Here is a 14811-nt window from a genome sequence, read left to right on the forward strand (position 1 = left end):
CTCATTTAATATTAAACAAGAGAGCGTGTCAGGGGCTGGCAGATGGCACCAGAGACGTGAGGGGTTTTGCATTTCTCACACACGGTACACCGGTTCCACAGCACGACCTCCACACCCAAAGAAGTCACTGGTGGGGGAGAAGAAAATCACACTCTCCTGTCCATTTAAAAAAATCTCAAGAAAAAAACCTAAGGTCAGAGCCTTAATCATCCTGTTAGACCTTAACTATACACCAAACCGAGAAGGAAGGCAGCTTCCAAAAACCTTCAGGAAACTGGATTATATCTAATTCCATCCTCCACGCACCCTATTCATGTCATATGTCAAAAAATGTTCATTAATAATTTAAATACTTAAATAACGGTTAAGGTCATCCACTGGATCTGTTCCATTGGGCTCTAGACAGTCTCTCTGAGGACCAGTTAGAAGCTGCAGTGTGACAGGCAGGCCCCCAGCAAGGCTCGTTTCTTCAAGTGAGGACAGGATTGCTGGCAGCTAGGTTTACCAAAGCAGAAGTGATGAGAACTTCCATGAACTCGGGCAGTCCTTCAAACAACGCAAGCGACTTCAGCTTATGTGGTTCATTACCTGACCTCTTTTTTTAAGGTACCTCTTCCTAATTTTGATCATCCACTTCACACTCAGTTTGGCAAATTCTGCAGCTTTAAATAATGCCAAGAAGGCCCCACAGAGAAGAGCGATTGTGTTCCAAGGATTGGCGGTGATTATCTGCAAAACAGAAACAAACACAAGTTTCTCTCTTGGCTTCCATTTTTGATTTTCAGTGTTATTGTCAAAGAGCCCCTCCAATTATTGAGGCAACAAGAAAAACAACTGGTTTCTAAAACTGCCATAACTCCATACTTTGTCCATAGCTCAGTTTGAGGAGAAAAATAGTAATCCCTCCCTATAATAAATTGATCCTGAAAGAAAAAAAATTTTTTTCAAAAAGCTCTGCACAAATAAGGTACTCAGTCCTGAGCTTTAAATTTCTGGCTTAACCCACAATGTGACTGACCCTGCTTTGAGACAGATCTCCTCCCAACTATACACCCCATCTGTACAGTCAGTTCCTGTTTGCTTCCCATCTCACAGTGACTCTCACCTCCCCTCCCATCCAGTCCAGCGACTGCCTGTCCTCCACTCACCTCATGGACTCCTGCCTGCAGATGGGCCCCTCCAATTTGCCCTGCCCGGGACGCTTTCCTCCCACCTTGAGTTACTAATCCTTCCAGGCCCCTCACAGCTTCCTCTGACCACTAAGCCAAAACCCTCTTGACTTGAGCAGAGAGATTTATCCCACAAACCCCTCTGGCAGGTCCTTACTGTCTGGAATTATGTCCTTTACAGCCCAGATTGTTTTCTCACTGACTGTGCAACTCCTTCAGGCCGAGGTCATGGCTTGTCTGAGTTCCCCGCTTGATAAACACACAGCACTTCTCTAAGACCCAGTTCAGCAGGGCAACCTCAGGCTCACTTATGAAAGTTACACCACCACCACCGACCACCACCACCATTTAGGACAGTTGTGAAGCTGAGGGACGACGCAAGTCAGTCGGCCTCGGGCTCGGGGCTTTACTTGGCCCATAATAGGACTTCATACTGAACACAGTAGGTTAAAAAACGTTGGATCACACATTTTACGTGTGGAGCTGAAGGCGCTCATTCTTCCACGTGGAGTCTTGATTCAGGGAGTCTGCACATGCCTACGTGTACACGGCCCAGCCAGGCCACGACTAACAGCAGTGGTGGGATCACAGAGACCCTGCCTGTTTGGGCCTCAGGTTTGAAATGTCTTCCCCCAACCCACGAGCACATCAGGACATACTGTGATGATCTACACAACAAACAGTATCAGATCTGGGACTGGCTCTGGTAAATGGCGTCTCGTGAATGTTCTTTTGGCGAAGCCGTCCCATCACCCCTCCCCTTCTGAGACAGTGAGTCTGGGACCTGGCATCAATTGATGCTCTCTTAAGTTCTGATTAGTACCTTTCTGCTCTGATTTACGACAAATAAAAAATGACTCTCATCCTACAGAGAACCAATAAAGGAGAACGGCTTCCAACAGCAGTAATCTAGATTATTAGCTGAATGCTTTCTACTTAGTTCATTCACTATCACTACCCAGTGGCTACGCTGGACTAAGCGCCACGCTGGACACCAGATAAACGGTGAACAAAGACGAAGCCCTCACACTCACAGCGACGAGTCCAGGGTTAAAGATGAGATCAATTAAACACAAATGATACAGAAAATGAATGTCATAAATACAAAAGACACAGAAATCTGCGCTGTGACAGAAGATGAGGATGGCCTGCAAGGATGCACCAACATGCCCTGGGGTGGGAAGTTCCCTCTCAAGGTCGCAGATGATACTCACATCTTGGACTTTCTGGACGAAAGGATCTTTCCATTCAAAGACCACAAAAAACAACTGAGCACTTTTTTCGGCCGCTGGCCTCTGGTCAATGTAGTTAACCACGCTGGTCTAGGTAGAGAGGAGAGAAAACAGTGTTACACCGCTCCTGCGTCCCTTCCTGGCCAGGGCCACAGGGAAGGAGAGGGCAGTTAGCGGAGCTGAGACCTCGGCTCTCCTCGCACCATCTTTTGGAGGGAGAGAGCCAAAAACCTCCTCTACACGATATCCCGAGACTGGTCCCAGAGCCAAGGCTTTACGTTGGTTTCCATCATTCTTTGAGGAAACGGACAGGATCTGGGGTGCACAACAGGTGTTTTGGATTGTCACTGAAATCTGTCGCTAGGTATCTGTACCTGATTAAACCATTTTCAGAGTACTGTGTAAGACTCACAACTAAAAGCCATAAAAATTCCAAATGTCAAAATACTTGACCTGAAGAGCTGAATATTTCAACCCTTCCAGTCTGCAGGGACCAAGTACAGCCTCGCAGTTCCGCCCAGCTGAGCACTCCCTGGAAACACACGGTGAGCAGGCGTGCTTGGTGAGGCCTGCTTACAGCTTCTACAGGGGCCGTGAGGTGAAATGGAGAGCAGACGGGTTCCAGAGTCTGGCTGGGCCATCCTCTGGTCTGAGCCTCTGCTTTGCTCTCATAAAATGGGGGGACAAAATGCCATTTGGGGGACATTTTTTGTCTACTGAGTTGTAGAGAGGCTCTCATGAAACAACACACAGGAAAAGCATTTTAAACTTTAAAACATGATAGAAAAACATTATAAATTTTTTTTAAATTTTTTTTTCAAAAGAGTTCACATCCCCCACCAAAGACTTCCAATGCAGATGATGTTGAGAGGCACACAAACATTCTACAGTGCACAGGCTCACAGGGGTCTGGCCCGCCGGTTTCAGATCACAGCTAGAGCTACCAGGAGAGCCGGGGTAGCCTGGGGAGACCTAACTGTAAGGTGAACACACTGAGTCTCCCTTTCTCCGCTGATTTGGGGGCCGGATGAGAAAGGACTTAGAGTTCTTGGAGAAAAGTGTGGCGTAAAAGTCCGGGAGATGACAGTTATCTTACAAAATACGAATAAGGACCTACTGCCAGAGGGTCGTTGCCTAAGGCAGGAAAAAAGCCCTGTCCCTCTGAAGAAAAATGGCTTCAAGCTGTTCCCAAAGGCCTCCAATCCGGAATCGTCCTAGGAGCGCGGCGTGGGGAGGGGCAGACCCGGACGAGAGCCCAGCTTCCAACCACCCTGTCGGTTGGAGTGGGTCCCTCTCCAAGCCAGCCCTTTCCTAAAGCTGCCCCTCGGAGTCCAGCCCAAATGGAAAACCTCCAAGGAGGAGGAGGGGATGCGAGAACAGAGCTGTCTCCTCGCTGCCTCTGCAGGCACCCAGCCACCGACACGCGGGATGGCCGGGCCCTGGGCAGGGATGCTGGCACGATGGCAGCACCCCTGCAGAGGTGGAAGCCCCACAGGCAGGGGTGCGGCCCTGCTTTGGGTGGTGACTGCCTACCAGCCCTGCTGAGGCCACCAAAATGTCCCGTCCCTCCATCCCTCCACCCCCGGTGCCACGCCTTCTTCCAACGTCCTCTCCAGCTGCCCCCAGGATCACGGCCTATCTCCTGGCCCCAGGTCAGGGGGCTGAAAGCTTTTTGATCAGGCTTCCCATTAGTAAAGAATTCTGAGCACGTGCCAACATATTTATAACTTTCTTAGAAGGGACATAACATTACTATTATCGTTCTAATGTTACATGCATTTTAAAACATTCAAAAATAGAGAAAGGATGAGGTTTTAAAAATTAATACAAAAAGAGGGGCTTCCCTGGTGGCACAGTGGTTAAGAATCTGCCTGCCAACTCAGGGGACACAGGTTCGAGCCCTGGTCCAGGATGATCCCACATGCCGCAAAGCAACTAAGCCCGTGCGCCACAACTACTGAGCCCGTGCTCTAGAGCCCTCCAGCCACAACTACTGAAGCCTGCGTGCCTCAACTACTGAAGCCCGTGCGCCTAGAGCCCGTGCTCCGCAACAAGAGAAGCCACCGCAATGAGAAGCCCGCGCACCGCAGCGAAGAGTAGCCCCCACTCGCAACAACTAGAGAAAACCTGCACCCAGCAACGAAGACCCGATGCAGCCAAAAATAATTCATTTTAAAAAATTAATACAAAAAGAAAGCTAGTATTTTCCTCCTGTGTCCCAATGGATCACCACGCACCCCACACTCCAGAGGCTACCATATCCAGTCTCTGCCCTGCCAATAGTCAACTTTTTTATGCAGCCGCCAGCCTCTCAGAGCGCAGCGGGGGAGTAGTGCTGAATAAAAACAGGCATCAGATTGAGCCGCATGAGGCGCCACTCTGTAAAACGCTCCGCCGTGTGCACTGTGAGGGCTGCAGCGACAAAGGGAAAGGGCCTGGGGTGTGCCCTGCCTGCAGAAGAACATGCAGACTCCCGGGCACCGGCTCCACTCTCATCCTGGCGAAGGCCTCCTCACCCCAAAGACCCTGTGCACCGGTCACCTCTGAGAAGCTTCCCTCCACCCTGCACTCAAGGGTGGAGTCAGTGGCCATGCGAAGCGAGCCCAGCGCCACCTACCTCCTGCCGGAACTCCACCGCCTCCCGCCCGTCCTCCTCCTCGGTCTTCACCAGGGACATCTTGACCCAGGTGCGGAAGCCGCCCGAGAACTTCCAGCCGGAATAGGCGCTCTCGCAGGCCTGCATGAAGCCTACCCTGTCTGGGCTTGGAGGGCAGAGAAGAAAGGTCCACGTTAATCAGGCGGGATTCGAACGTGGTCAGGCTCAAACTCCAGCCCCTACGTCAAGCTGGTTTCTCGGCTGGTACCACCAGGATGCTCCCACTGCCCACTCCCCCCTTCCTCAAAGGCCTTTTTGGCTTCCAGATGGAGGGGGAGCTGTCAGCTGCCTCAAGGCACGAGCACAGTTGCCGAGGCTCCCGGCAGGAGAAGCCCTCCCCACTCCCACCCACCCACCCCCAGCATCTGCTCCCGGAGCAGCCGGCACCGCGTTCTGCAGACGCGCCCCCAGCGCCTCGGAGAAATCTGGGTTTCAGCAGCCCTGGGGTGCCCTCATTGGCCCTCAGCCTCCCTGAAGCCCCAGAGAAGGGAAGAGGCTTCGCCAGGGAGCTCTCAGCCAGGCAGGACACCACAACACCCACTCAGGATGGTGCAGACGTGGCAGGATCATGACGCGCACAGGCAGGTGGCAACCGCATGGCGGTACTGAGGACCCACACGAGAGGAGCAGAAAGGGGCTGGGCAGGCAGGGGACACGGGCAGCTTCAAGCAGGGAAGGGAGAGGGAACTCTAGGTGGCAGAAGGTGCCGAGGAGGAGGCCCCGGGCTCCAAGATGGGCAGGATTGGGGCGCTGGGGTGTGAACAGCTGTGGCAGCTCACGGCCTCGTCAGCTGGCGGAGCGGCCTCCTCTCTGCCCTAGCTGCCGCCCGGCTTCCTTGAAATGGAGCCTCAGGGCCACGCAGGACCTGGAGGGACTGAGTCACCCCCGCTCAGGCCCGTGCCGAAAGCGCTCCCACGGCCCACAACACGAGCACTCTGGGCCCCCGAGGTGGCACCACCCACGAACAGGACATTTCATCCTCCTGTTAGAAACGCGTGGCAAACAGGCACTGAGCCCTCACGCAGGGCTGGACCCAGTTCCAGGACACCGTGGGGAGCCAGGCCCAGGGAAGGAGCTGCCCTCCAGGGGGCTCACAAAACCCCGTCCTCGGCAGCCCCAGCCAGGAGCGGTGGGCCCCAACCTCCCTCCAGGACTCAACCAGCGCTGCGTTTCGGAACCCCCTATACCGGGCTCGCCTGACCTCGTGGAGAGGCCCTCCTCCAGGCCAGTGGCTCATCCACAGCCCTGCTTCCCTGCACCCTCTGCCCCAGCCTAGGGATGAGCACGGCCGGAATGAGAGAATGAGTGTCAAGCAAGCCCGCCCTGAGCTCTAAAGGCCACCTTTGCAGGAACTCCTGGAAAGAAGAGAAGAGGAGGTAATCGATGGCGCTGAAGTCCTCGCTGCTCTGGTTCAGGCGGAACTGGAGGAAGACCAGCTCCCGCTTCTTCACCTCCCGGGGTCCCTGCACAATCAGGGCGGATTTCTGCGGAGACAAAGGCCAGAGTCTCAGCCGGGAGAGCCGCGTGGGTGGTTCTGACCTCGCCTTGGGCACACAGGGCTCCTCACCCCACCCCACGCCCAGGAACAGCGTCTGGACCAGGCCTGACGGCAACCTGTCCTCCCGCCACAAGCCTCACTGGCTGGCAGTGCTGGGGAAGCTCTTTATTTAGAAAGGGTACTAACTTCCATCTGGTATAGGTACAACTGTTTTTTTCCAGTTCGTCACTTTCCCATTAACTCTGTTCTAATGCCATTTGTTATATGAAGCTCTAAAGGTGATGCAGTGAAATTTGTCAATCTTCTTCACAGCTTCTAGATTTTGCTTGCTAAGGGAAACCAAAATTATATCAATATTCTCCTGTATTTCTTCACAGCACTTTTTAAAAAACTTTACATTTAGATACACAATATGCCTGCCTTTCAGTTTTGTCTACGGTATGAAATAGGGATCTCACTCTCACTACCCAAACAGTGGGCAGACGCAGGTTTGACCCCTGAATGTTTACTCATTCTGGTATCTGACTGGGCAGGTCCCCTCCACATCACTCCCCACCCCATCCCCAAAACCTGGCAGGGTTATTCCATATACATGCTCTATTTTTTTAAATAAATTTATTTTTATTTTTGGCTGCGTTGGGTCTTTGTGCTGCGCACGGGCTTTCTCTAGTTGCGGCGAGCAGGGGCTACCCTTCATTGTGGTGCGCAGGCTTCTCACTCAGTGGCTTCTCTTGTTGCAGAGCATGGGCTCCAGGCGTGCAGGCTTCAGTAGTTGTGGCTCGCGGCTCTAGAGCGCAGGCTCAGTAGTTGTGGCTCACGGGCTTAGTTGCTCTGCATCATGTGGGATCTTCCTGGACCAGGGCTCGAACCCGTGCCCCTGCGTTGGCAGGCAGATTCTTGACCACTGCGCCACCAGGGAAGTCCCCACATGCTCTTCTAAATGTACTTTAAAACCAGCTTGTTAAGTTCCATGAAAAAATTCAACTGGGACTTTTAACTGTGATGATACTGGATTTACAGATTAACTGGGGAGAAACATCTTTACATCTACTTTTGTAAATACTCTACCGAGATTTGAAAAGAGTATTCTGACAGGTACAGTGTTACAACATGCACTTACTCTAAGTTTATTAATTGTGCCAATTCAATTCTCACTTCTTATCCTTACTACTTTCTGTCTGTTTGAACTGTGAATTTGAGAGAGGTGTTAGTAACACTCTAAGGTGATAGTATTTTTTATTTCTAACAGGTTTTGCCTGAGGAATACAAAGGGTATGCTGTTTTGCTGTTTTGCACATAAAAATTTATGGCTGTTAAGTCTTAGTGGGGAGAAGTGGAGTTTGAACCTCTTGTCCACATAAACAGCCCTCTTTTAACCCTTTGCATCTGGAATTCCATTTTAACTGACAGTAAAACTGCCACTCCACTTCTTCTGGTTATGGCTGCATTTTCCCAAGAGATCTCTGCCCATCTGTTTATTTTCAACCTTTCCATGACAGGTTAAGGGGCAGCAGAGAATGCTAACTGTCCCCAGTTTCCATTATCCACTTCCTCCTGCAGAACCAGTGCTGCTTCCCCAGTTGCAGATTTTAGCAGGATATAGTTGCCCACTGGAGGTGCATTTCTGGCCTCAGATGTGGCCATGGGACGAAGTTCCTGGAAAGAGCACGAAAGTGACTCACACAATCCCACGCCAGGCCCTTAGCGGGGAACTGCCCGCCCTCCACTGCTCACCTTCCCGAGATGGGGCAGTGCACACGCACGTGCTGGGGGGTCAGCACTGACCCTGAGGACTGAGACGGCGCCCGGGGATGGCAGAGTGACAGACAGAAGCCCTCACTGGCCATCCTGCGAGGCAGCACTGCCCGCACACACAGACGTCCCCCAAGAAGGAAACAGCCCTCTCTTATCTCAGCCGCTGTGTTTGTCTGGAGTGTTTGCTTTTGTACAGGAGCTTAGCCTGTACTCTGACCAACATAAGTTGTTTTCCAGAACTGGAGTGCTGAGGGAACAACCGCCTGAAGATAAGGCATCAACTTCACATTTGGACACCGGGAATATGGCAGGCGGTGAGGAAACAGACATGGGTCCTACAGGCTGGAAAGGCGGTGACCCTAACTGCGCCAGAGCAAGGCATGTGGTAAAAACTAACGAGATTTAATTGACGGTACAAGAGGTAGAGACTAGAAAATAAATGAGAATCTGAAGATTGATGAAGCAGGACCAGATGAGCCCCTTGGCTGGGATGCTTTCACGTGGACTCAACAGGATGTAAACAGCCACGTTTCTGCAGACATCTCACTGCAAACAAAGGGGCTGCGGGCAGCAGAAGGATAAGGACTGTTCAGCCTCCCAACCTAGACAGCCCAAAGCCGCGGGGCCCAGGGAGGGCCTGTTTTCTAGTGTCCACTCCAGAGGACGGGCCCAGAGGATCACAGCCAAGGCAGGCTCTCCCAGTGGACAAGGCCAGGGCAATCCAGGACGCAGGAGTCTCTGCCGAGGTGCAGGCCCTGCCACCCGCCTCTGCCTTCCTCCCGGGGGCCGAGGCAGGACGCCTCACAGGTCCCACCCAAGGGGCTCCGTCAGGCTTCGGGGGCGGCTATGCTTCCCGCTCTTCCCTTTCCCTCAGGAGCTCCACTGAGCCCCTCTGCTCCTCCTTCGCGGCTCTGCACTGTGTAGGGAGGGGACCTGGTACCCAGGGAGCGGGTTAGCTCTCTCTAGTTTGCGGCTGTGAATGGCAAGGAGCCCCAGTGGTGAAGACTGCCCATCACCCAGGGCTGGAGACAGGTAACTTCAGTCAACTTAAGTTTGCATGGAAATGACTCCCATTTTGTGCCCTTACTTTATGGTTTTCTATAATACTTAAACTATGTAACTATTATAACAGATACAACTGGCATGAACAGGTTTGGGACACAAGACTCCTAGTTAGCGTACTACTCACTGGGGAGCCGAGAGGAAAGACGGCCGGAGAGCCTGTACCTGCAGTGCCACCTAAGCACGCACGGGCATCCAGTCGGTACCCAGGGAACGGAGAGAGCGGGGAATCCAGACAGACAGCGTTTGTACTGTATTATCTAGCTCTTCATTAAAATTTTTAAAAGTTCTTTTCCTTTTCATTTAAATTAGCTTCCGCTTCCCTGGAGTCCTTTCTGTTTTTTCCTCTCCATCCTTTTATGTGGTTGGTTTCGTGTAAAAGTCTAGTGGCCCTTAATTCTCCATTCTTCTTTCTGAGTGAAGGGTTAGGCTGACTAGTACAGGTCTGGGCTGTGGGTTTCTTCCTAACAGGCCCTCTCCCAGGCTCGCCCTTGCCTGGGGCTGACGGAGGACGCTCAGAGGCGGCAAGCAGAGAAGGCCAGCAGGCCAGGCGCTCTGCGTACTTCTCTTCTGGGAAAAGATTCCTTTCTGATGGCTCTCTCCTTCCATTGTGGACGTCCAATCTCAAGTTCTGCTCTGTTTCTCTCTGCTGGCCCAATGCCCAAGCAGGGAACCTCCCCTTAGCTTAGGTAGAGAATGGGCCCAGAGCCTTTTCCCCGGAGCAAACACTGTCCCCAGCAGCTCTGCGAGCCCCGGGAGGGCTAAAAGCCTGGCAGGCGGTCCTGTAATTATTATCCTGACCTGCCCTACAGCAGCCCTGCTCTTTAATGTGCTGACACAGAGCCAGCAGTTGGAAGGAAAGCTTTCACCTCTACAGCAGTCCTCTCTGGCGTCTGTTTTAGGGCATGGGTTTTCTCAGATTCTGCTCCATCAATCTGACCCAGTGTGCTATTTATATTTTACACCAGTTCCTCAAAATTTCTGGTCCTCAGATGATACCCGTCCTTGGTTTGCAGGGCTGTTACCGATATTTTATCTTATTCTATTTTTTGCGGGAGTGGGAATCATTTCAGCAGGATTTTAGGAGGAGGTCTAGAACAAATATTAACGAAAAAGTCTTAGTGGGATTCTTTCATCTCAAGGCCCACCTGTAGTTCCTTATCACCCAAAGGAGCAGGTCCTTCTCCACAGCAGATACACATGCTTTCCTCATTTGGCCGGTACTTCTGTCCACAACTTCACCGCCCACCGCCCTTCTGGGGGTACCTGGCCCTCCAGAAACACCCACCTGTGGAATTTTGCTCAGAGGCACAAACACACATGCTGTCTCCTCCCTTTATGCCTTCGTGCAGAGTTCCTCTGCCTAGAAAACCTTTCCTTCCTCTCTTTGAGCTGGAAAACTTACTCAGCCCTGTTCAATCCTTTTGGAAACAAGGATATGGGATGAAAAGGAGAAGATGTAAATATATACGAAATTCCTTCCCTGCCTCCAGAACCCTGTGCAGACGCTGTTCCCGGCCGCCGCCCACTCCCCGGCTGAGCGGAGCCGTGGGTGACGGCAGGGCGGGGGTCCTTGTTCCCGGGCCAGTGCTCCTTCTTACACCGGCATAGTTATTCCAAAATATGGATGCCTGGGTCCCGCCCCCAGGAACAGTGATTCAGGTGGGCCTACATGGAACCCAGAATCTTTGCTTTCGGAAGGGATCCTGGCAATTCTGTCGGGCAGTCAGCTATGGGACCCACTTGGCTGTGTCACACCGGCCCCACTCTGCAGCCCGCCACCCTTCCATCCAGGACAGGATCTTATCACTTTGTCGGGAATCCCGGAGGGTCACTCAGAGGAGGCCGAAGGCCCCACTGCCCTCCCTGAAAGCAGGTGAGCCAGCCGCGGCCAGACTCCACTTAGGAGTGTTGCCAGGGGCCGAGGGCCCGCACCGATGTGGGGAGGGGGGAGGCCACCTGGCAGAAAGAAGACGGGTCCTCAGGGTGCGAGGCCAACGGAGCACGCTGCCCAGACCCAGCTCGGGGAGACGAGAGTTACCAGGGTCTGATTGGAGAAGGGGTCCGTGTAGTTGATCGTCTGGGTGGTGCAGTTCATGTCTCCTGGCTGGCCGGGGCTCTTCAGAGGTGGAATGACCTCGTAATGGTGCTTACAGCTGAGCAGCTGGGCCTGACCGGGGTACAGGGCAATGCCTGGGGGACAAGCAGGGAAAAGTGAACGGTCACAGTCCCTCACCACACTCCTAAAATCATGTCACATATATTTTTTCACACCCGCCAACCACCTAAGTTCAGGACTCCCTGGGTGACTGCAGACGAGGGAGAAGAAAAGTGTCACAGAGGATGGGGAGCTACACACCCTGCCCTCAGAAAGCCCTGCTCTAATGGAGGAGACAACTGCCCCCTCGGTAAGCCCCTCCCGGCCGGGGATGCAGCCTCCCCAGTGCCTGCACCAAAACCCGCCCCGCTTCAGAACCCTGCTCCACACCCTCCAAGGAGGCCTCGGAGACCAAGCCGGGCACTGCCAGGCCCCCCGCACCGCCGCCCACCTGCAGACTCACTGGGCAGCCCTCGGCTGTGGGACTCCCCAGGTCTCATTCCATCTCGCATCTCCTGCCCAGACTGGGAGCTCCAAGTGTGCAGGTCGCGGCCCCAAATCCCTCCCCCTCCCGCAGCCAAGGCACCTCGTTCAAAGCTCTAAGGACAGCAGCTGTTCTAACCTCAATAGTAGAAACACTGAGAGCAGCACGTGGCCCCAGACACAGGCAGAGTCAGACCAAGAGACCAGACAGAGAGAGTAAAACCCACAGATAAAGAGACAAAAGCAGACAGAGAAGAGGAACAATCACGAAACAGGCAAAGACAGGCAAGCGCACTGGGACCAGCACACCTGTCAAGAAGCCCCAGGCAGAGGGGACCTGAGACTCCGGCTCTGCCCTGTGAACAGGCCATCCGCGGGTCACTCAGGGGCATCCTGTGGGCACAGCCTGAGCTCACAGAGCTCACACCTCCCGGTCCACTCCACGCTGCCAGAGCCCAGTGCCAGCCCCACCGCCCCGGAGCAGACAGCCCGCTCTACGGCAGAGACAGCGCCTCGCAGGGACAGGAGAGGTACGGATGATGTGGCCTGGGAGCCCCTCTCCAGGCAGGGCCCCGCCCACCTCTGGATGGCCTCGCCTCCCTGCCACCTGTAACTCCCACTTCTCCGCATCACTGGCCTCTGGCTCCAGCCAGGCTAGACTCATCCTCTCCAGAGAAGCCCTCTGCCTCCCTACGCTCACCTTTGCTCCTGTAGACCCCCCTCCCAGAGAAACTGTCTTCCATTTACCAAAGCCCAGCTCATATCCTGCCACTGAGCATAAGCATTCCTTGCCCACCCCAGTCCCGCAGCGACCACTCCAGGCTCCGTCCACCTCCCTCCTTTGCACGTGACACTCTGCTGGGTACCAACAGCAGCTCTTGGGGTGCATAACCCACACCTAGACTGTGCTCGGACTCCTCTGCCCTGCCCGTGGTGCCCAGCAAGACGCCAGGAGTGCAATGGCAGCTCAGGGAGTATTTGCAAGTCGATGCCCCAGGCCTGGGCCTGATGTCTGCCTGGCGCAGGCTCTACCTGGGGCGTCGTAGCGATCCACCTCCTTGTAAGACACCGACATGACAGGGTGCTTGAGTTTCTCACGAAAGTCCGTGATGGTCTGGTAGACCAGGAAGACGGCCACGGCCATGAGCAGCAGGTAGATGAAGATGAGCAGCACGGAGAAGACGTTCTTCAGGCAGGCCTTGCTAAAGCGGATGCTGCTGCAGGCGGACTCGCTGTCCAGGGCTGAAGGACAATGACACACACGTGAGCCAGAGGAGGTGGGCAACCTCCAGGCCCACGACCTGCTTTACCAAGGAGCCGAGGTTGCCCACACATCCAACCTCCCCACCTCAGCCCTCACATCCGAATCACAACACGCGGCCCCTGTCGACATTCACCACACACCTGCTCTGCCAGGAGGGGGACCCTGAGCTGAAGGAAGCGCCCCTCTAGAGGGACAGACAGTTACAACTCAGCAAGGGAGCCGGCCCCAGCCTACCTCTCTGGCCCCATCCCCTGACCACTCCACTCCCCCAGGACCAGCTGTACTAAACAACTGTTCCCAGTGTGCCCTCCTCAGCCCTGGAGCCCCTCACACCCCAAGCCTGGCCTGAGGCACTGCTCCTGCGGATTCCTAACTCATCCTTCAGGGTTCAGTTTAGAAAGGCATTTCCTCAAGGAAGCCTTCCCTGACCCCATAACTTGATTTGGGCACCCCTTCCTCAGTGCTCCCAGGGCACCCTATGTCCACTGTCATCACTCTGCAATGCTACTGTCTACATGTCTTTTTATCCCCCTAGGCTGTGAGCTCCACGAGGGCAGAGACAGGGCCAGTCTTGTCCATACTGAACCCCTAGCCCTTCACGCTGTGCCTGGAATAGAGCAGGCATTCTGCAATTAGATGGTAAATGACTGAATGTGTCCTGATGCCAGCCCCTTCCCAAAAGTCCTATGTTGAAGTCCTAACCCCCAATGTGACAATATTTGGAGACAGGGCAGTTAAGGAGATAATTGGGTTAAACAAGGTCATAAGGATGGGCCCTAATCCAATAGGACTAGTATCCTTATAAGAAGAGCGAGAGCCCAATGGCATTTTTCACAGAACTAGAACAAAAAATTTTTTGATTTATGCAGAAACACGAAACACCCTGAAAGCCACAACAATCTTGAGAAAGAAGAATGGAGCTAGAGGAATCATGCTCCCTGACTTCAGACTACACTGCAAAGCTACAGTCATCAAAACAGTATGGTAGGGGCACAAAAACAGAAATACAGATCAATGGAACAGGACAGAAAGCCCAGAAATAAACCAACACACTCCTGGTCACCTAATCTATGACGAAGGTGGTAAGAATACACAATGGAGAAAAGACAGTCTCTTCAATAAGTGATGCTGTGAAAACTACATCTGTGTAGTAGAAAACTACATGCTGTGACAGCTACATCTAAAAGAATGAAATTAGAACATTCTCTAACACCATACACAAAAATAAATTCAAAGTGGATTAAAGACCCAAATGTAAGACTGGATACTATAAAACTCCTAGAGGAAAACATAGGCAGAACACTCCTGGACATAAATTACAGCAATATTTTTTCTGATCCATCTCCTAGAGTAATGGAAATTAAAAAAAAAAAAATGGGACCCAATTAAACTAAAAAGCTTTTGCACAACAAAGGAAACTATAAACAAAATGATAAAACAACCTATGGTCTGGGAGAAAATATTTGCAAACTATGTGACTGACAAGGGATTAATTCCCAAAATATACAAACAGGCCATACAGCTTAATATCCAAAAAACAAATAACCCAATAAAAAATGGGCAGAAGACCTAAAGAGACATTTCTCCAAAGAAG

At 52.8% G+C, this 14811-nt stretch overlaps 1 protein-coding gene across 2 annotated transcripts in view; it reads right to left on the reverse strand.

The window, feature by feature from the left end:
• Nucleotides 1-436: 436 nt before the first annotated feature.
• The window catches only part of PACC1 (proton activated chloride channel 1), a gene marked incomplete at its 5' end in the record, with an annotated part of 40200 nt that continues 25825 nt past the window's right edge, over nt 437-14811 (reverse strand). Inside the window, 6 exons of one of the 2 annotated variants that reach the window (XM_082861776.1) lie at nt 437-729; nt 2384-2491; nt 5019-5163; nt 6399-6541; nt 11414-11565; nt 12986-13195. In XM_082861776.1, coding sequence (XP_082717902.1) covers nt 568-729; nt 2384-2491; nt 5019-5163; nt 6399-6541; nt 11414-11565; nt 12986-13195 — 920 coding nt within the window. In that variant the 3' untranslated portion in view covers nt 437-567. The remainder of the gene's footprint in view (nt 730-2383; nt 2492-5018; nt 5164-6398; nt 6542-11413; nt 11566-12985; nt 13196-14811) is intronic. The other variant, XM_082861777.1, reaches the window with a different exon arrangement.

Source organism: Leucopleurus acutus (genome assembly GCF_964270905.1).
Source record: "Leucopleurus acutus genome assembly, chromosome: 2".
NCBI lineage: Eukaryota > Metazoa > Chordata > Mammalia > Artiodactyla > Delphinidae > Leucopleurus > Leucopleurus acutus.